This window comes from Ambystoma mexicanum, chromosome 4q, assembly GCF_040938575.1.
Source record: "Ambystoma mexicanum isolate Mex_15411 chromosome 4q, UKY_AmexF1_1, whole genome shotgun sequence".
Taxonomy (NCBI): domain Eukaryota; kingdom Metazoa; phylum Chordata; class Amphibia; order Caudata; family Ambystomatidae; genus Ambystoma; species Ambystoma mexicanum.
Window position 1 is genome coordinate 37,136,702 of NC_090928.1, and position 21,416 is coordinate 37,158,117.

General features: G+C 47.3%; 1 protein-coding gene across 3 annotated transcripts in view; it reads right to left on the reverse strand.

The window, feature by feature from the left end:
- The window catches only part of TBPL1 (TATA-box binding protein like 1), a 270,644-nt gene that overhangs the window by 152,323 nt on the left and 96,905 nt on the right, over positions 1–21,416 (reverse strand). For all 3 annotated transcript variants that reach the window (XM_069607406.1, XM_069607407.1, XM_069607408.1), the window contains one exon: positions 8,834–8,916. In XM_069607406.1, coding sequence (XP_069463507.1) covers positions 8,834–8,916 — 83 coding nt within the window. The remainder of the gene's footprint in view (positions 1–8,833; positions 8,917–21,416) is intronic.

Below are 21,416 nucleotides of genomic sequence, written 5' to 3' on the forward strand. Positions count from 1 at the left end.
GAAAGGCAATTTTCCATTAAATAATTTAAAGTCTGAAGGCTTTATGTCAGAGCAGTAAGGACTACATTCAGATCTCACCTGGGATGCGGGTTACGCACAGGTGGATATAGAAGCAAAAGATCTGCAAAATGCCTTTTAATGCCAGGGAAGCAGCAATAGCCGACAAGCAAGTCCTACATGACAAAACATGCATGCCCAAAGTTGCCAGATGAGAAATTAAAGACAGGACCGTATCGATGACCGCTTCTCTGTGGTCCCGTTTTTTAGCCAAACACCAGTGGCAAAAAAAAAAAAAAAAGTCTTCTAGCCGCTTGGATAATATGCAGATTATCAGCGAACAGATTGAAAACTCTAAAGATTTGAACTCCGGCACAAGGCTGCCAGGCTGAATGATTGTGGGGAGGGGTGCCACATCTGATCGCTCTGGTGAGAAGCAGGTCGGGAATCAGCGGAAGCCTGATTGGTGAGCAGACTGATGGATGCTGAAGCTCCGAAAACCAGAATCTGGCATGCCAACACGGGGCTACGAACAGGAGAGTGCAATTCAATGTGTTCCTGAGCTTGCATAGCGCCCAGTGAAGTCAGAGGAAGAGGCGGGATGGCGTAAGCCCTCATGTTGTGCCACAGAATCTCAAGAGCATCCCCCCCACGGAAGAAGCTCCTAGCCTGTTCCTGGAAGCATAAAGAGTAAGTTTCTTGTTCAAGGATGTCGCAAAGAGGTCCACTTCAGGAGTGCCCCAATGGCGAAAAAGTTCGGAGAGGATCACCGTGTTCAGCTCCCACTTGTAGCTGACCACCGCTCGCCGTCTGAGAGAGTCTGCTGTTACATTCAGCTGGCCCAGAATGTGTACCGCCAACAGCCAAACACCATGCTAAATGGCACATTCCCAAATCTGAATGGTTAGATCTACAAGGGGAGGTACCTGGTACCCCCCTGCTTGTTGACGTAAAACATGGATACCTCATTGTCTGTGCAGATGCGGAACACATTGTTCACAATCCCTGGCTTGAAAGATTTGAGCGCCAGGAAAATGGCCAAAAGTTCCAGATAATTTATGTGAAATTGTCTGTCCTGTGGCAACCACAGGTCGAAACCTGAAGATGATCCATCATCGCGCCCAACCTGATAAGGGAGGAGTCCGTCGTAATGGTAACCTGAGGGAAGGGCTCCTGAAAGGGAGCACCCACCGACAGATTGCTGGAAGAAGATCCCTCCTCATGTAGGGTGGAACCGGGATCATTTTGGTGTCTGGGTCCACCGTCTGGAGCCAGGCGCTCAAGAGAGCCAACTGTGTAAGTCGCATCTTGAGATGTGCCAGAGGGAAAGCAATCACACATGAAGCCATGAGGCCTAGAAGCCTCTAGAACCACCAGGCGGACAGGTTTTCCGACTGAATGAAGACCTGACACGTGGTTAACAGATCCGCCATCCTGTCCACCGTCAAGTACACTCTGCAGTCGATAGTGTTTCAATGGAAACCCAGGAATATCAGGTCCTGAGAGATCATCAAGGAGGATTTCCGCCAGTTCACCGACAGCCCAAGACAGAACAGGAGCTAAAGGAGAGACTGAAGATTGCTCGAGGCTTTCACTGGACAAGGACTGCGCAGAAACCAATCGCCAAAATATGGATACACAGGAATACCCTGTAGCCTTAAAAAAGCTGCAATAACTGACATCTTTGTGAGGTCACGCGGTGCAGAGCCGAGACCAAAAGGGAGCACTCGAAACTGATAGTGCTCCACTCCCAGAGAGAACTGGGGATATTTCTGATGCATCTTCCAAATCAGGATATGCATGTGGACCTGAGCCAGTCGGCCTTCTGAAGAGAGGACTTTATTTGGCAGGGCATAATCATCTTGAATTTCTCTTGGGGAAGAGAAAAGTTGAACTGGGAAAGGTCTAGAATGGTGTGCAGGCCAGCCTTGTTGGGTTTTGGCACTGTGAACAGACGAGAGTAGAAGACCTCCCCTCGTTCCCCCTAGGGGAATGGGTTCTATCACTCCGATTTCTAGAAGTTTCTGGACTTCGGCCTTGAGGGAGGGTGTCCCTGACTGCTGAAAGGGAGGATTGAAGGGTGGGGTAGGGGTAAGGTGTAAGTGGAAACCCGCCCGAGCGATGGACATTACCCACCGGTCGGTGACAGTCTGCCATGCATCCAGATGAGCAGATGGGACGAGATTCGTCCCCCCACCGGAGTCTAGTGCGAACGCCAAAAAAATATTTTGCAGACTTTTTGGCGGAGAGACTACCTGTCCCTGAAGTGGAGGCTGAAGGGCGAGAGAAAAATTACCTTGTTGTGTCTCCGACGGGAGTTACCTCTCAGCGGGTCAGGCTTACGAGACCTGCAGTCCTGGAACCCTCTGAAGCCTGATGAGGACCGAGTCTGAAAGCCAGATCTGTGCGTTGACTGGGGCCTTCACTAGCACCGACAGAGACTTGGCAGTTTGTGTGCTGGTCTTGGTCTTGGTGAGCTTGTCATCCATTGAAGAATGAACCAGCTCTTTGCCATCAAAAGGCAGGTCCAGAACTTTATCTTAGACCTCCTTCGACAACTTTGTTGCATGAAGCCAAACTTGACGAGGTGTCCACCCCCAGCATGAGGCCTCGAGCCGACATGGTGCGCAGCAGCCTCCAGCATGTCCTGCGCCAACATCTTGGCGTCTGACAGACCGCCCTTGAAGTCTCCCAATTTGTCTGCTGGAATGAACTCTTGGAAGTCAGCCAAATCTCTCCAGTTTCATATTTGCCGCTGCTAAAATGAGCTCTGTTAGCCGGATGCAACTGCTGCGCCGAGTTAGCAAAAATCTTGCCCAAGGAATCGAGCAATTTGTCCTCCTTGGACAGAACCTGGGCCGCAGCTGCGGAAGTTGCAGAAGCCGGCTTAGATAGAGTGGCGGCCGCTACCACCGTCGAGGACGAAACGGACATGACGCCAAGGCTACTCCCTCGGAGGTGTGAAGCCTATAACGGGCGTCAATTCTTTTATTTATGTGTAGCCCAGTGTGGGGCTTGCGGGCCTCAGCCAGGACGTCCCTCTGGAGGAACAAACAGGCCGGCGCGCAAGGTGTGGGGCTTATCCCAGACCTTGCGGGCCTCGGCCAGGTCATCCCTCTGGAGGAACACGCCGGCGCGCTCCTGTGGAAACAAGGTTAACGCCCCCGATAGCACCCCTTCCGGCAGAGCGGGTGCCTCAGTGACATGTCCAGTACCTGGTCGTGAAATGTTCTGACTGAGCGGGGCTGGTCTTCACTATCCTGATCAGCCAAGGGGTCGTCTAAAGCATCCGGGTCCCCCGACTGTGATGCGACAGGCGTCAGATTGACATCGCGCTCTGCTGAGGACTTGTCCACCGGTGAGAAGGGAGGCAGAGGAGGTGCTGCCCCCGGAACAACAGGCGCCGTGACAGAACTGTCGGGGCAGGCAATGGAGTCTGAGGGCAGATCTCTAAAGAGGCCTTTAAAGTACTCTCTCACGGGATCAGAGTGCATTAACTCTGAAATTTTGCAAAAAAACACATCCTCTGCCGAGACCTTACGTGCTGGAGTGGGCAGAGGCCTCTCATGAGGATCATAACCCCAAGAAAGCAGTGTAGAGGGCCCGCCACCCACCGGGTCTACATAAACCAATGGGGCAGATGTAGGAGAAAGCGGGACCGAATGTGGTAGTGGCATCCGAGCATGGCAGTCATAGGAAGGGCGTAATGGGTTCACACTGTCACGTGGAAAAGGTTGTCCACCAAAAAGTAGGTTCCCAGCACCCGTCGACGATAGCGTGGGTGTGAGGGAAGAATCAAAAATAGCCAACTTAGACCACGCGTTAGAGAACGCCTGCCATTTTGTGAACATCTGAGGAGAACTGTTACATACGATGAGGCAGTTGACTCCACAGACTGATCAGGGGACTGGACTGAGATTTTAGCCTGGACACAAGGAACCTCGGCAGAGCCGGTACTATGGGACCCTTGGATGTTTACTGGACATCCTGTCCCTTAAATTAGCCTCCAAAAGTAGGAACCTCTGCAAAGCCAGTAACAGAGGAGTTACAGTCGTCGACCTCTCTCTGTGCCCCCTCATCAAAACCGGTAACACTGCGAGTGCTGGAAAGAAGAGGAATCCACCTCATAAACAAGACCTTAACAGGCCTGTCAATTCCATTGGTACACACCTTAGTCTCGTGAAGAGGAACCTCAGAACAGAGTCAGGTCTTAATAGCTCCCCCGAAAGGGGCCTCGAACCAGGGTTCAGTAAAGACGACCTCAACAGAAGCCTCAGGGCGCACCCCGGTGTCTACGCTGGAAGCTCCCAACAAGGAGACCTCGGCGCGAACTCCGGTACCCAACGCCTCAGCCTAGGCTGGCTATTAGCACCCGATCGGTGAACCTTGGATCGTGATCCGGTACAAGCAGGCCCCTCGTGAAAACCCTCGGAGAAAACCCTGGTATGCCTATTAGGACTGAGAGGCATATCAGGGATAACCCCGGTAGTAGAGCTTATGAAACCCCCCCCCCCCCCCGGACCTGGAGGACCCCGGGAAGGAGTCCCCTGGCCAGGGTGCCGTGAAAAGTAAAGAACTTACCGGGCGTCTCTTCTTTCCATCAATGAAAAGTTGGAAGTGCGATGGAAGATTTCCTCCCACCTACGAAGTGCTCGGACCGAAAGGGAATCACAGAAGAAAACACAAGTCCCAACTGTGATCCGGCCCCAGACACTCCAAGCAGAGAGAGCAGGGATCTGCCCTAGCGAAGCGACACTCTTAAGTGGAACAAGTGGAAAATCCCAGACGCTCCGGCATAGACGGAAGACAACGCGACCGCAGAACCGTTGCAGGAGAGAAGCACGATGGGAAAGAAAAAAGGTCTTTCCCGATGATGCTAGTGCATCCAGCTCCGACCGCACGGAGAAGAGGACTGAAGGGCAATGCGGAGCTAAGCAGGGCGGGGTTACGGCCGCGTGCCGTACCCACACATTTTCAATTTGATGCTTTTTTACAAAAGTACACTGGTCCCGTCCCACAGGAAGGAATGTCCCAAAGTATGGAGGAAAGGGGACAGGACGTAGGAGAGGAAAGGGTAACATATGAATGCTACATGAGTAACTAGACATAGGGGATACTAAGTAACCCCTCCAGCACTCTATTGCAAGATAGGGTGTGCTGTGTCTAGAATTGTACAGGACTAAGTGAAGTCAATTTCACTCCACTGTTCTGGGAAACAGTAGTTGATCTCAGAGAAAGTATTTAAACCTTGGGAAATCTGAAAGACTTGCCTGTGGCACTGCACTGAAGGTCCTGTGTGACATAATTGTAAAGGATGATGCCTATGGAGTTGGTTAGACTCCATAACCAAAAAGAAACAGTAAAATACGAGAGAGTGGGGGGAAAAAGGGTCTCAATCTCCAGGTTAAAAATATCAAGTCCTCAAAATCCAGTAAAGTTCCTGTGGGTCTCTAAGGTAGACGGAATTAGATTGAAAATTCTCCCTACCACTCGTCTAGGAGAGGTCAGGTCCCCCGTTCCAGAGTCTGCGGCTCGAAGCAGCTCTTTTCCCAGAGACGCTTCACCCAGAGGAAGGTGTCAGCAGAGCTTTATCAAGAGGAAGGCAGCAAGCACAGGGTGGAGCAGAGAATTTAACCAGAGGAAGGAGTCAAACAGCAGGTGGAAATAGCACCCACCCAGAGGACAGGGCACACAGCTGGTAAGGAACGCCATCAGCCAGCAGGGAATGGGGCAGAAATGCCCACTCGACCCCTGAAACTGCTGTAACACGCCATCTCAGCAGAGCATTCCCGTTCCCCCAGAACCCTTGCTGTAGGGCGCCCAGAGTGCCCGATCCCTCTTCATAGCACACCCCCATGAGCACAGAAGCTACCCATACTCTCATGGCATCTGTGCGCCCAATACCCTTGCCGGGCATCCTGTTCTTCTGTGGCAGAGTGCCGAATACTGCTATTTATGCCCCAGATATTCAGCCCTCGTTAACGCGCCACTGCATGTACAGTGCAAACTGCTTGCCAAGTGCACCTGCTGGCTGCACTTCCTGTTATTGTTTTGATCCCATGTACAGCACTACCCTCCCCCCGTTGCACTTGCGGGATCTCAATGTCACTTGGCATAGTAAGATTGTCTGTCCTTCCTGTTCCCTTTCCTTGCCTCGTCGTGCTTTGAAGCACTTGTGTATAGGCGCGTTACAAAGCACAGCAGAACCCCAGCCATTTTAGAAATGATACGAGGCGTGCCTCAGTAGAGCAGGTCAGATGTGGGAGAAGGAGGAGTTCCATTCTATGGGGGCTCTGGCGAACTGTCTCCATATAGGTCGACACTCCCATTTCGCTATTTACAATGACACGAAATGGGGGAAAAATCTGCAGAGGGACCTCACAACTTTTGAATTATTATTTTTGCAGGGCAGAGACACGAAGGGTCGTATAGCTAGCCTCTATAAGGTATTACTAAAGGCAGACCACACACAGGGCCAATGCCAGGGGATGATGGGCCAGAGATTTGCAGCGGGAGATACCGGATGAATTATGGTACAGTATGTGCAAAAGGGCTTCACGTCATGGCCTCCCTCCAATATAGAATGCAGGCGATCAGAATTCATGGGTGGCACCGCCCGCCCTCCTGGCTAAAGTGTACCCAGGTGCAGACTCTCAGTGCTGGAGATGCCGACACACTGGCGCAGATTACTTTATGTGGCGGTGTTGCTCCCATATACATATCTATTGGGGGAGGTCCTCATGGTTTAAGGGGTTTGATGGGATTGCACGACAGCTGTCCCCATGGGGGCTCTTGTTTGGGGTATGTGTTGAAAATTAAGGGGGGGTTTGGGGGGGGGGGGAACGGGTCCAAGGAAATCATATGACCCGCACCATGATGGTGGCAGCTAGGTACTGTGTGGCACAATTTTGGAACAGGAATAAAGCCCGCACGGAAAAGAAATGGTTGCGGAAAGTAAGGGAGATCTACAAAATTTTACATTTGACGCATATCCTCAATGAGTGCAGGGTAAAGCTTGGATAGATGTGGTTAAACTTTGCTAAATACGGCAGCTAACTGGATGAACAGACCGAAATGGGGAGGGAAAGCAAGGGAAATGAAGCTGTCTCTAACTGCTGATAGTCATTGTTCTAGGGGCTGGGTGCTGGAGGGGGAGTGGAAGACATACAGGTGTTGTGACTAGCTATCTGTTAATGTTATTTAACTTTTTGTAGTGTCCTTCTCAATGTTACAAAATGCCAATAAAATGTGATTTTCAACAAAAAAGAAATCATGTGGCCTAGTAACCTGCACTTCCCAGGGTTCGCTGAATTCACTTGACCACTCACATGGGTAAGCCTTTAACAGGAGCAGTAAGTACCATTTACTGAACCTTTGAGAGTTTCCCTAAGCCTTTTTGCTGTTGCACTTTTTCGGTCTGGCGACTAGGGGGTAGCAGATTAGCACTTCAGTGGTAACGGGACCTAAATGGGTTCAAAAGTCCAGTCAAGCAGCATAAACCTCTGAACCTTCATGTGTGTGGAGCCTGGGGATGGGATTAATGTAGACATCCTGTGGTGCCCAGGAGACTTCCCACCCTGAAATGAACCATGCAAAGAGGAGTTCTGTCTGTCTGGGCAGCAAGAAGAAAAAAGAAAATTCCCTTTTCCTGCTTTTATTAAGGAGTTGTAGTGGAATAGAGTGCTGGTATACAAGCACCACATTGCTTGATGCCAACTTTCCTATGCTAGTCGAGGTTAGCTGAGAAGATTCACTGTATATTTGGCTTGATGGTAAAAAAAATTTTTTTTTAAAAAGTAGGCTAAATAAATGTACAATCACATCTGGAATTTAAAAAAAAGGACAGTGAAAGGGAAATAGTGTGGAAAAAGCACATGAAAGCAAAAAGGTGGTTTACTTTATATAACATGGATATTGGAAACTGATGGAAAAAACCTACAGGGTAAATTATGGTTCGCGTTTTGTAAGTCAAAAAGCCATGGTCGACTAAAGGATAGCGATAGCCTGGGATATATAGTACCAACCAACCCACCCACCCGCCCACCCATTGACATGCAATACTAACTTTGCCACTCCATTCCGATTCAAGTCCCCCAACAAGACACTTGCATCCCCACATTGGTACGATACAAGAGGAAACAATTTGAATAGCCAGCATTCTTCATGAACGCACACCGAGGGATTTTAGATATTGCCACTAATTAGACACCTTCCTTTATCCTCCCTTCCCCCACATTTCAGTTCCATTAGACTGGCAGTGCACTTATAACAAGGTTACCCAGTTGTCCCCAAAATGTGGCTCCAGGACCAGGTATATCACACACCAAAAAATACAAACTTCCTTTATGTATCCACCTATGATCATGCACTATGTTCCATTTCCCTTTTTCTTTTTGCCAATTCTTATTATCATGAATAACTATTTATAGCAGGCCTCCAAATTTGCACTACCCATTAGGTAGTGATAACTGACAAGTGAGAAATTAGGTGGTGGGTATATGTACAGAACTGAGGGCGGGAGTGCCAATGCTTGGTAATTAATAACTTAAAACGTTTACCACTGTTAATACCGTTTTTTTAAAAAATGATTCAGTGATAAAAATGCATCAAACAGTCTGTGCGAGGCATACATAGCGTGACATTTTAGCCAGAAAATGCAACATAATTGGACATAACCCTTTATAGAACCTGTGGACTTCAAGATCTGGAAAATTAGCCAAAGCCAATCAACTTGGTCAGTGACTTGGAAAGAACAAAGCACACTATGGATGAAAGAACTGCCGATAAACAAGCAAATTAGGAATTTCAGAGAATGTATGCAAATGAAATATCTTGCCTTGTGGCTCCAGTGCAGATAATTTTTCCAGATGACCAAATGGTTGCTGTGATCCTTGGCTTCCGAAGTTTCATTAACAGTTTCTAGAAAGAGATTGTGTGTCAGTTAAAACAAAAGAGAAGATTATACAATAATTACTTAAGAGTGCTCCTCAGAAATGTAAAGTCTATGAAAAAAAAGCAAGTAATGAACATTGGCAACCCACTCTGCCCTTTCCGCACAATTTCCATAATGGTTAACTGATGGCAGCCACATCAGGAAAAATATTTTCATAAAGTACATATTTGCTCCCTCTTTTCATAATCTACACAGTGGAAGCAACTTGGGTATTTAGGCTGGGCAGCTGCTTTGCTAGAATTGTATTATAATTATGAGCAAGATTATTGCTTGCGCTAAAGGCTGCATGGTCATATTACATAATGTAAAGGGTCATTTAACCAAAATGTTGCATACTCAGTTTTAATAATGGCCCATTCAAAAACCCTTCAGGTGGCATATTACATCTTGGGAGGAATGAATGTGGATTTAACGCATAGCTGTGTTGATGCATTTGCTGAAGCCATTGGCTGGTGTACAAAGAATGTCTTTAGACTCATTGTTAAAAAATATTCTAAGCAGTCTCTAGGTCAGCTAGCCAAGATCTGGTAGTGGGGACAAAGGGCAATCCCTAATTCAGGTGGTGCTACCTATCGTAACTTAGGAGCTCCCCAGTCCAGCTATCAACTCAGTGTACCTCCTATAGGCTCTTTGCTTCATTCTGAAAACGTCTTGCCCTGGATGTTGTTGGCATTTCAATTCCAGGGCCAACATCATCCAGGGCCATTTCCCATGTGGAAGCTATAATGCATGGAGGTATACAGCTAGGACATACATTCATATGGGTACTTCATGCGAAACCACTAATGTGATGTACGTTATAAAACGTTGCTGTGGAAAGTTATATGTGGGTAAGACCGTTAGATAAATGAGCTTAAAAATAAGCTAACAGATCGATGATGAAGAAGTAACAACTTAATGCAGCATTGGTGGTCCACTACAGACTGCCAGGCGGCAACTATGAAAACTCAATTTGGTGGCTTCTACTGGATGTGATCCAAACAAATAGGCTACGGAATACTGAAACTATCGTCCAAAAGAGATATTTTGGATGCTGCAGTTTGGTTCACATGAGGGCCGATTCATACATTCTTAATCAAACAGTTTTACTGTAAAGGTATGTGTTCTATGCCCTGAACAAGTGAACGATAAATTAAATCCATTACATCATTACAGCCTCTAATGTTAGGATAATGGCCAGTCAATTGTGGGTACTTGCCAATATAATAGCCCCATCTTGAACATATGTGCATTGGTTATTAAATATAAGAGGACTAATTTTTGTAATCAAATGTAAGAATGCATTTATTGTATATGGGTGCTGAACGATTGATTTGCAACAGGTAATAGACTTAAAATGGTGGCGAATTTAAAATGCTAGTCACCTTTTTTATTTGGATTACCAACAAAACTGCTGTGATACATGGGCCTCGTTCCAATATGGCACCCTATCTATATGGTCTCGTCTTCCAGGCAAGGTAAACCTATAAATACTGAATATAAAATGGCTGCTGCACATGTGGCACGGCGGCCAGAGGCTCTGTCAGACGCAGAATAACCTTGTTGATCAGATTCTCTACCACCAATTCTTTTAATTGGTGTTTAAACGAATAATTTCCATGTAGGGGAAATATATCTTAAAGGAATAGTGCTTTCAAAAATTGTTATTGTCCAGAGCGTTCGGGCATGTAGTTTAAAGCAATCTGATCGATCGTAAATACATTTCCAAATGCACCTTACCATAGTTTCTCACTTTTACACATGCGAAATCAAGCATTGGGGTGCGGCCATCTTGTGCCAATCTTATCCGTTGCTGCATCGCCCTAAGGTGAACTGCCCTAGCGGCACTAAATCATATCCCCCACCCCTGAAGCTGACATCACTAGACGCATACGGCCCATTTCACAATGCAAATGCAAGTCTCGTGTCAACGTTCTCTGGCGCAAGCTAATGGCGTGCCTCCATGGAAATGGCAGGATGCCTCTTTCCTCAATAGATATAAGCCAAGGTTGTCCAGCATACGGCCCGCGGGCCACGAAGCGGCTCCAAGCCATTTGATGTGGCCCGTGAGGCTCAAGAGAGTCTGTGCAATGATGGTCACTACGGTACCCGACCAATATTACAGAAATAAACCGGGTCGTGGCAGAGGAGCGGGACGTGGGGAGGACTGTTACTGCCTCTGGTGACCCCTGCAAGGGTGCACCCGAGGCAGTTACAGGCCTCAGCCACGGCCTGTTTTATTTCTTTATTTGGGTAATGTTTGTCGGGTCCATGGACCCGATTAATTTATTTCTGTAATGTTGGTCGGGACCAGCATTACATAAATAAATTAATTAGGTCCACGGACCGACAAACATTGTTCAAATAAATAAAGCGGGACGTGGCAGAGGAGCGGGATGTGGACAGGACTGTTACTGCCTCTGCCACGGCCCAGTTTATTTGGGCAATGCTCGTCAGGTCCGTGGATCCAATTTATTTATTTCTGTAATGTTGGACGGGACCAAGATTACATAAATAAATAGGGTCCACGGACCCGACCAAACATTGTCCAAATAAATAAAGCGGGACGTGGCAGAGGAGCAGGATGTGGGCAGGACCGTTACTGCCTCTGGTGACCTCTGCAAGGGGGCACCAGAGGCAGTTACAGGCCTCAGCCACGGCTCATTTTTTAAATTTATTTTGGCACTTTGTCGGGCCTGTGTCTTGTGCCCGACTCCCACGTGTCGGCTGCGAGGAGCCATCGTGAACCACTCATTATACCTGGTTTGCCAATCCGCGTTACTTGGGTAGAGGAAGGAGATGGCCTGTTGTGGTTTGGCCGACTGGAAGCCTGACCGCAGGTAGAGATCCCAAGAGGGAACAATGCGAACACTGTTTGCTGCAAACTTACCCATGCCCTTTCCTGGCCACATGGAGGCTGGGCATGGGGACCCTGGCACTAAATGTTGTCGTGTAAGCAGAGGCTCACCATACATCTTACGGGGCATGTGGCGGTAGGCCAGCCGTATGGAGTCTTGCAGTACCGGGTGCTGGCCACATCTTCTAGAGTTGGGAAATGTGGAGGATCCAAAGTTGCTTCTGCCAAGTTTTACCTTCAGACCTTTTTGCCCTCACCAGCACTACAGGCCCAATGTGCTTCGAAGGGCAGGCTTCAGTAATTCTGTTCAGCCCAGGTTCCTGTGGGGAGGCCCAACCGATTAATTTATTTCTGCAATGTTGGTCGGATACAGGTACCCGACCAACATTGCAGAAATAAATACATTAACCGGGTCGTGGCATCAGTGCCGTCACTATTAGCACAGAAGTAATGACTGTGTATTACAGAGATAAGCTGGCATATGTATTGGGCACACTGCACATACTCAGGCAGCATCACTCATGCTTTGTACAGGACAATGCTGGCCTAAACTGGGAACAGCCAGCATAGACATGTTACAGAGGCATATTTCGGGCACAACCAGCATGCCAATTTGTTAAATCAGTGACAGTGCTGTTGTACACTGTGGACACAGTGATCATTAAAATGGGTTGTGTTCTTCAATGTTCTTGTCTGCTGTTGGGGACATGGAATGTACATGTTCCCCTTTATAACTGATTGTAAATTTATGGCTTTTTGGTCACTTTTCCTGCTGTAAAATGCACAATTTCAGCCCCATATTTGGAGAAATAAATCTTGGGGAGGGGTCCCCTCAAACCCACCCTAGATCCTTATAGCTCCCTCGCTACGCAAGGTCGCCCCCACTGTTTCAGAAAAATATCAACACAAACACTGGAAGAAATCACAAGAAACTATCCTTTGATCACTGCCCCTGACACCAAAAGCTATCTTTGGGACTGCATGGCTATCACTGCCTGTGATGCTATTGTGTCAAAGGTCACACACCATCGATTTTTAATATACAGCTTCGGGTGAGGTGGTTGACCTTTGGCTCGCCGGCCCACTGGATGACAAGTGAATGCTTCGGCCCCACATTCAAAAAGGTTGGACAAGCCTGGTATAAAAAGACCGCTTCTCATCAGACATCAGAGTTGCTTTTCCAATCGTTTCGCTGTCTTTTTTTGTAGATACTGTGACTCGTTTCTGCTCTGTTCAGTTATCTTTGTTGCTCGTAGCCTGTGCAAACAGATACTAGTACTAGCATTACTATCGATTTTGAGTTGGTCGTATAATGACAATACAGCCCTACCAGTACGAGCCAGAGTATTCTGAGGCGGAATTATTTGAAAGAAAGATGCGGAAACGATGGGGCATCGGACGACAGTTGCGAGGACGAATCACTAGATCCTGAACCAGAGCCTAGTTGCATGGAAGAAGTCTCCACCTGGTGTACCTGCAATCGGTGCAAGGTCATGCCAACCTAGGAGGAGCACTGCTGCTGCAGAGAAAACTCTGGCTGCTTTGCCTACATATCAGAAGACGAGACGCGGCTGCAATGCGTTACCAAGCTGCATGACTTCAGGGCAGCCTGCCTCACAAGGTCTCCGTTGAGGATTATGATGGTGCTTCTGTACGAACTTCGCACAAACGTTCGCCCTCGCGATCCAAGTAACGCGCAAGTGTACTCTAGATGTGGTGTAACTTAGGCCACTAACATTTCATGTCTGTCTCCTATATTGTCGTAACTTTGATCTATCACTGCCAAATGAATGTAGTCTGGCAACTCAATAGATCTCTCGCGATTTGGGGAAATCATAGTGGTCATTTTATGTGTCTTTCATGTATAACCGAGATACAATATTTCTCTGTTCCCCCAAACGTTATGGATTGCATGGGTGTTCACTTTTGTTATGTGTCTACACTTTAAACCCAAGTTGATTGATCCATGAAGTAACATTTGTACTGGCAACTATGCCATAGGATACAAGATAGCATTTTGAACTAAGTTTTGTACACTTGCCATGTTCATTTAAATACAGTTTGTAGGTTTCTCTTCCACAGGTGCTACAGGTTGGTGGCCTATCATTCGTTTACATGGTGGCTTCATGGGAGGCTTGGATACTGTGTTCGACGAGTGATATGCGCCCGTCTCGTTGGTGCCATTCGAGCCAAATTGCCCAGTGACAGCGGTCAGTACAGGGGATTTTCCCACACTGGGCTGCAAACCGAAGTATACAATTTGTAGTACATTTGTGCCATCAACATCAGTAACAAAATAAAAATCTTTTATGATTAGTTGTTTCAATTTTTATTTGAATCAAGGACACGCTCACTTGTGCTGACAGGGTGGGACCGGCCAAAGTGCCAAACACCATGTACACTTCAAAAAGGTACCTTCCGTACAGGGTCCATTGTACACACGTCCTAGCCAAACCCAGTGTCTCCATTCAGCAGTGTTCCAGCCCTTTTCTGCATGCTTCATGCCCCTCCATCCCACTCCAGTATCAATGGCCGTTCGCACCTGTGGTCATGCCCTGCCCAAGGGGGCTGGCAGGGTGGGACTAGGCAAGGTGCCAAACACCATGTACACTTCAAAAGGTATCTTCCGCACAGGGGCCACTGTACACATGGCCTCCCCAGACCCTGTGTCTCCAGGCAGGCTCCACTGAAGTAGGCCGCGCACCTGCAATCCACATAAGTGTGTGTCCATTCAGCAGTTTTCCTGCCCTTTTCTGCATCACATAGACAACCACTTTTCTAATTCTTCATAAACCCCTGAGAACATCTGTGAGCACTGAATAGAATACAAGGTCTGTTTGGTAAGAGCCTGGCCCAATCGGTGTCCAGCGTATCCTATAAAGAGTTGATCATCCACTCTGACACTGGACATTCTAGAAATTTAAAAGCTCAAAGCTCTGCTAGGATCGAACCGATGGAGTCGCTCCTTACCAGGATGAGGAGGGGAGAAAGATGGAAGAACCACCTTATGACTCAAATGAAATTCAGATACTACCTTAGGTAGAAAGGAAGGACGTACCCGCAGTACAAACCTGTCCTTGTGAAACACAGTAAAGGGTGGCTTAGAGGCTAGTGCCTGCAATTCACTCACTCTGCGAGCGGAAGTAACCGCAACCAAGAACAGTCTTGAAGGATAATAATCTCAAGGGACAAGAGTACAAAGGTTCAAACGGGGCACCCATGAGAAATTTCAAAACCAAATTTAAATCCCAAACAAGCATCTGGAAAGGGGACGGCGGGAACACATTAGTCAGTCCTTTAAGAAATTGAGAAATCAAAGGAATCTTAAAGTAAGAACATTCTTCAGACGAGCGCTTAGAGATAGACAGCACTGCCAGGTAACCATACCCACTTGAAGGCCCCCTGTGGGCCAAAGAAAGTAAGAAAGAAAACCATAGGAATGGAGCACTGAAAAGGATCAACATTGTGACCTCTGCACCAGTCGCAGAATTTTCACCAACAGCAACGATACAGGGATTTTGTTGCAGGCCGCCTGGCCGAAAGCAACACCTTCATCACGTCATCCGGGTGTTCCCAATCCTTATACCTCAACCTTTCAGATACCAAGCATGATGGTTGAGAGTCTTGACCTATGGATGGAGAACCTGGCCCCTTGCGAGAGAGAGCACGTGCAGATCCTCTTGGTAGTGAAGACAGCATGGAGGGCAGATGGACATTTCTAGAAGGTCCGGGAACCACGCTCTCCTGGCCCAATCCGGAGCAATGAGGATCATGTGGGAACCGAACCTCCGCAACACTTGAGGAATGACGGGGACTGGAGGAAACGCGTACAGCAGTGGGAATGACCAATCAACTACGAACGCGTCTCCTAAGGTTCCTCTTGGAGGAAATTTCCTTGAGCAGAATCACTTGCACTTCCGGTTGACAGTGGTGGCGAAGAGATCCACTTGCGGGGTTCCCCAAAGGGCGAACATCTCCTGAAGGACTTCCTGAGCCAACTCGCACGCGAGAGGTCGTGCTCTGCCTGCTCAGAGCGGCGGCCGCCATATTTTAGTCTCTGGCCAGATGAACTGCAGAGGTCGGAATTCCCTGCTGGATGGCCCAGAACCATTACCTCTCTACACAATGGGAGTGACCTATCCCCTTTTTTGTTGAGGTAATGCATGGCCAATTTGTTGTCGGTCATGATCAGGACGCTCTTCCCCCGTACAGACAGCAGAAAAGCCTTCAGGGCTAGCCTGATGGCCCTCAGCTCTAAGAGATTGATGTGGAGTTTGGACTCCGACGGAGACCAACGACCGCTGGCTGTTAAGTCTTTGGCATGAGCGCCCCATCCTGCGAGGGAAGCATCCGTCACTACAGTCACCTACGGCCATGGTTGCCAAAACCCGACTTCCGCTACCACGCAAATCTGTGTTTAACGGTGCTCACAGCCATGGATCGGATAATACTGTCAGCCGTATCCAAACCCGACTGAAGGGATTCGCACATGGCATCCTTGCCGTCTTGCACGAGAGCAAGGAATCCATCCCTTTCTTCCCCCTCGGGAATATGCTCAGCCGCTAAAGAAACAGTTCCACAGAGTGTGTGAGAACCTTGCCAAGGCACAAGTGGAGTTGGCCGATTTCAATGCCATGCTCCCTGCAGAAAATACCTGCCGAGCCCAACCGTCAAATCGCTGGTTGTCCCCATCAGGAGGGATGGTAAAGTATGCCACTTGCCTCGAGGTAGCCGCCTGAACCACCAAACTCCCGGGAGTGGGGCGAGTGGATAAATAGCTGGGGTCGCTAACAGAAGGGCGGTACTTTTTAGTCAAAGATTTATTAACAGCCGGAAGAGATTCCAGGGACTGCCAAGCAGCTGCCACCCTTTTCTGTAAGGTGAGATTAAATGGTAACACTGGGTCAGAGGATGGACCTTGATCTAAGATATCCGTTAGATCATCCTGTACAAAGTCTTCAGGAGGACTGGACCAGCCCAGATACTCTGTGACCCTAGCCATGAGCCACCTGTATGAAGACTCAGCATGAGCCCCAGGCTCAGGCCTACCAAATTCCACTTCCGGAGAAGTGACCAACCCACTGGGATCATGAAGGGTTTGCCTCAACTCCTCCAATTGACTTCTCACCAGAAACAACTGGAGCCACATCAAGTTCACCAGAGTCCTCAAAATCAGACCTTTCTTCCTCTTCATAAATGTTGTCCAGAGCGAGTTGAAACCCTGGCCTGGGGACAGAAGAGGTACTGGAGTCCTATACTGGCCTCAGTAGCCTTCCTAGGAAGATCCACCAGATCCGGTTACTCCAATGGCAAATTGTGGGCAAAAATACCCGAAGGCGTCGAGGACGCCAAAGGCTTCGACGTCGAAAGCGTAGACAACCTCGGCGTCGTGAGCGCCGAAGGCTTCGGCGTCCACACTGGTGCCGACGGCGCCGTGGGCTGGTAAAACGGCAAAGCGTTGACGTCGGACGGACGCGGCGCGGACTTTGAAGACGCCGACTTCGAGCCCATAACATGTTGCAGCGGTCTCGATGGAGGCGAGGACCGAGACCTGCAGGCACATCTCTTGCGACTTTCCTGAGCCGTGCCAGCTTTGTTAGAAGGTGCGACCGGAACCGTGCCCTGCGATTGACATACCGCCAACATCTGCTCCTTAAAAAGGTAGCCCATTCCTCCGGAGTCGAGGAATTCGTCGGGCATGCCACTTTCCTCGAGGCACCATCCTCAGAGGAGGACGGGGAAGACGACCAGTGACGACGCTTCCTAGACTGCCAGGACGAGGAAGAAGAATGGTGGGAACCATTCAGGGACCGAGATCCCTGGGCCACCTCCTGAAGCGGAGAGTCGCCCCTCGAGTCGTCAGTGGAAACCCCCTTGGACATTTTTGATTTTCAGGACTTACTACGTTTAGAGCCCCCTACCTACCTGGAGCGTCCCCTTAGCCACCCCCAAGGCCTTAGCAGTCAGCGACTGGCATTTCGAACTGTCGCCGGTGTAGTGCGACTCGCCTAAGCACCACAAACAAATGCGGTGATCGACATTTTCGACTTGCAGTCCTGGCAAGTCTTGAAGCCAGACCGCGGAATCGGAGGGGGTTGAAGAAAAAGACATCTCAACGATGAAACACACGAGGCACGTCGTTTTTCACGAAGCAACACGTTTGCAGAAAAAACAGAACTGAGGCTACAGGCGCCGTGCGTCCTATTTATAACATCCAGTGACGTCGTCCTCGACAGAGGCCTGAGAGGGACATCGACCCAACGTAATCGACGCAGGACGCCCTCTGCTGAAAGTGTCCCAAGTGTACAGCTGTGGACATTACATGTCAAAGATGTGGAATATGTTGGATGACTCAATCCATTCGAAACATTGCATAGAAAACTTGATGTAATCTCATCCATCTCATGAAGTGCTGCATTTGATTTGTTGGACCACAAGCAACTCCAGTGGGTCCTTGATAAACTGGCTAACTGCTACCCAGTTGCCAATAAATGGCTGACTTCCTTCATCTCTGGGAGAAAATCCAAAATCCATTGGGGAAATAAAATCTTAGCGGAATTGCCTATTGAATGTGGCGTCCCTCAAGGCGCTTGTCTCTCCCCGCTATTGTTCAACCTATACCCGAGGTGTGTCTGTATTGTGCTAGAGAGTATCGGAGCATTTTTCACCAACTACGCTGATGACACTGAGGTGGTGGTTGAACTTAGTGGGAGTTACAGCCATGACTGCGCAAAGTTAGGAGATATGAGGCATGGATGCTTTTGAACTGGATGTGCCTAACTGCAAAGACTGAGCTTATGATCTTTGGCTCTACCCATGCTAGGCATAAACTCAGTCCCCAGTGAAAATCTTATCAAGGATTCGGCTATCCCATTTAGAGATGAAGTGAAGGCATGACCCTGAAGTGTCACTAGGTGCCGAGGCTCAGGTAATACACCTACAAAAGAACTGCAAATACTATAATCGCCTACTTTGGTCCATTAGACAGTTTTAAAGCGGAGAGTACACAGCAACCATTCAAGAGCCATTATTTTATCACGGCTGGACTACAGAAATGCTTTGATGCTTGGTGCAAGTAAAAAGCTGCACGGCCAAGTGCCAAACAATTATAAACAATTCGGTCAGAATAATAAAGAAAAAAGGCCATGGAGAGAACATCTTACCAAAGAACGAACTGATCTTCACTGGCTGGCAGTTGAAGAAAGAATCATTTTCAAGAGCATGACCTTGGCACACAGGTGCTTATTTGGACAGGCTCTGGGTTATCTTAAAGAAAGGATCATCTTATATACACCTAGAAGATCCCTAAGATCAGAAGGAAAGAACCAAATAAAAAGCACCCCCTTCAAATGCTCACAGGGTATGGGCAGAGCTTTTCCAGTCAGAATAGCCCTGATAAGGAACAAAGTCCCTGTCAAGCTAAGACAAGAAAGGAACTACTACAGCTTCAGAAAAAAGCTTAAGACCCACTTAAATGAACTCACAATCCAGTCCAAACTAGAAAAAAATTGAAGATTTAGATAGATTTCTTTAAGAGTTTTTGTCTTGTTCATCTTGTATCCCCTGTTGCGCCCTGATGCCTGCGGGCTTCGGTGCGGTGAAAACCAAGAAATAAAATAAAATGCATTCAGTAGACTTTTTTGTAATTGTGTACTTTTTTTATACAGATTTTTCAAGAATGCCTGCTTGTATAGTTTTCGGTTGCCATTCTAAGAGCCATGTCAAAAGTATGGGCACTATCATGCATACATTCCAACGAATATTGATTTAATAAGAGAATGGGTTCGAAATTGTGGATTTTCGGTAGACTCGCTTGAAAGTAGAGTTGAAGCTGTCTTGGGAGACTCTAGGGCCAATCGATTCTGCATCTGCAGCCTGCACTTTACCCCGGATAAGTACGACCAATTTCAGTACACAAAAAAAAAAAGCATTGACTCATAACATCTGGTAAATTGCTTCCAAATGCAATTTCAAATCCATTTGTGCACACGCTGCCTCAGGTGAGTCCCGGATGATGAATTGCATATTTACCAGATTGTATTACTTTTTAACTAAACCACATTTTACTACACATCTGTCCCTGGTTTATGGAGAATCATAGAAAGTAATTATGACCATAGAAAACAATGCCATAGTGCCCTTCAAAAGAAGCATAATCTTTTCATAATCGCATGCTTGACATGTCCATTTATTATTATTTTTTTTGAGAACTGACTGGAGCACAGACCCTTGCAAGTGACGACACCACTGACACATCCAGTATACCAATGATGAGCCCTACAGACTTGCAGAAGTTCATATTATCAAGAGTTGGGTCTTCCCATATATCTAATGCAAATCTAATTTTACCTTTTACTACTTCGTGACAATGCACTGAAAATGAAGGAGCAAGATTCTGCATCCATTTCTTTTCTGGACTCAACAACTTGTAGCGCCTATTAGGAAATTTTATTTCACTTTTCAATTACGAGAATGTATTATGCTTGGAATTTCAAATATGAAATTGTCTGCATCCAATTGTCCGTTCCATTTCGCTGTTTTCATCCATACTAAAACAAGTAGCGTTACAGGGGGATGCTGGTACTTCAACTACAATTACATCATCCTTTGGAGCTGGTCTAGAGTATGAGGTATGCGTACCGACAGTTACCTTGAATGAAAGAAAGTAAATCCTAAATAGGAGACTATTAGACAGTGACATTCTTATAAACGTGCAGTCTTTCAAATTTTTATCATTTCAGTTCTAATGTTACAATTTCGCCTTAATGCAGAATACATTGCAAAATGTTTGAGTGCAACATTACAATCACTATGTTTGGCACAGTGATCTCTGATCTGAGTACACTTGCCATAAATCAGGTGAAATTTAAAATGTATATTTTGACTAAATGACGTACACCGTTTGAGGGTATGTATGTAAGCGATGTGTGCGACAAAAGATTTTAATGTAAAAAATGTTTGATTCTTTTTAATCAATATTCTATTCAAGGAATGTATACAAGGTCGGGAATAAGGAGAGGAGGCACATGGATCAGAGGTGGTGGACTAGCTTGCTGGTGCGGTCGTACTGAGAAGACCGCAGTTTCACAGAAAATCAAGAAAACAAGGGTAAATAAAAAAAAAAGTTTGTTTTCTCCAAGTGCTTTGGGCTGGTGTTTTCTGCATAACTTTTTATTTAAAGGGCCATCTACTGTATGTGTGATTTACACTGAACATGTTTTTGGGGCGCAGCGTGGTTCAGTCAATAAGCAGACTCAAGATGCTTATGTCCAAATGGCCAGAAAATGAATTGAATGACCGGCGAAGCCAGCATTGTTGGACCACTGCTACAATGTGAGAACTCGACAAGAAGAAACTGAATATAATGAAGATGCGTTGGAATTCCTCAAGGACCACTTGACACAATCTACACCCGCAAAAAAAGGTCCACCCAATAAACATTTGTTGACGGTTTCTGCAATTCGTCTGCAAATAACACAAGCTGAACTAACAGACTGAAAACACAATTGATCGAGGAACTTGCCAAAGATCTCGACTACAGTTTGCCTAGTATGGGCAAATTGTCCACTACAGTTGAGTCACAAACCACAATCATGCAGGCCAAATGGCCAATAAAGGAGCAGAAATACA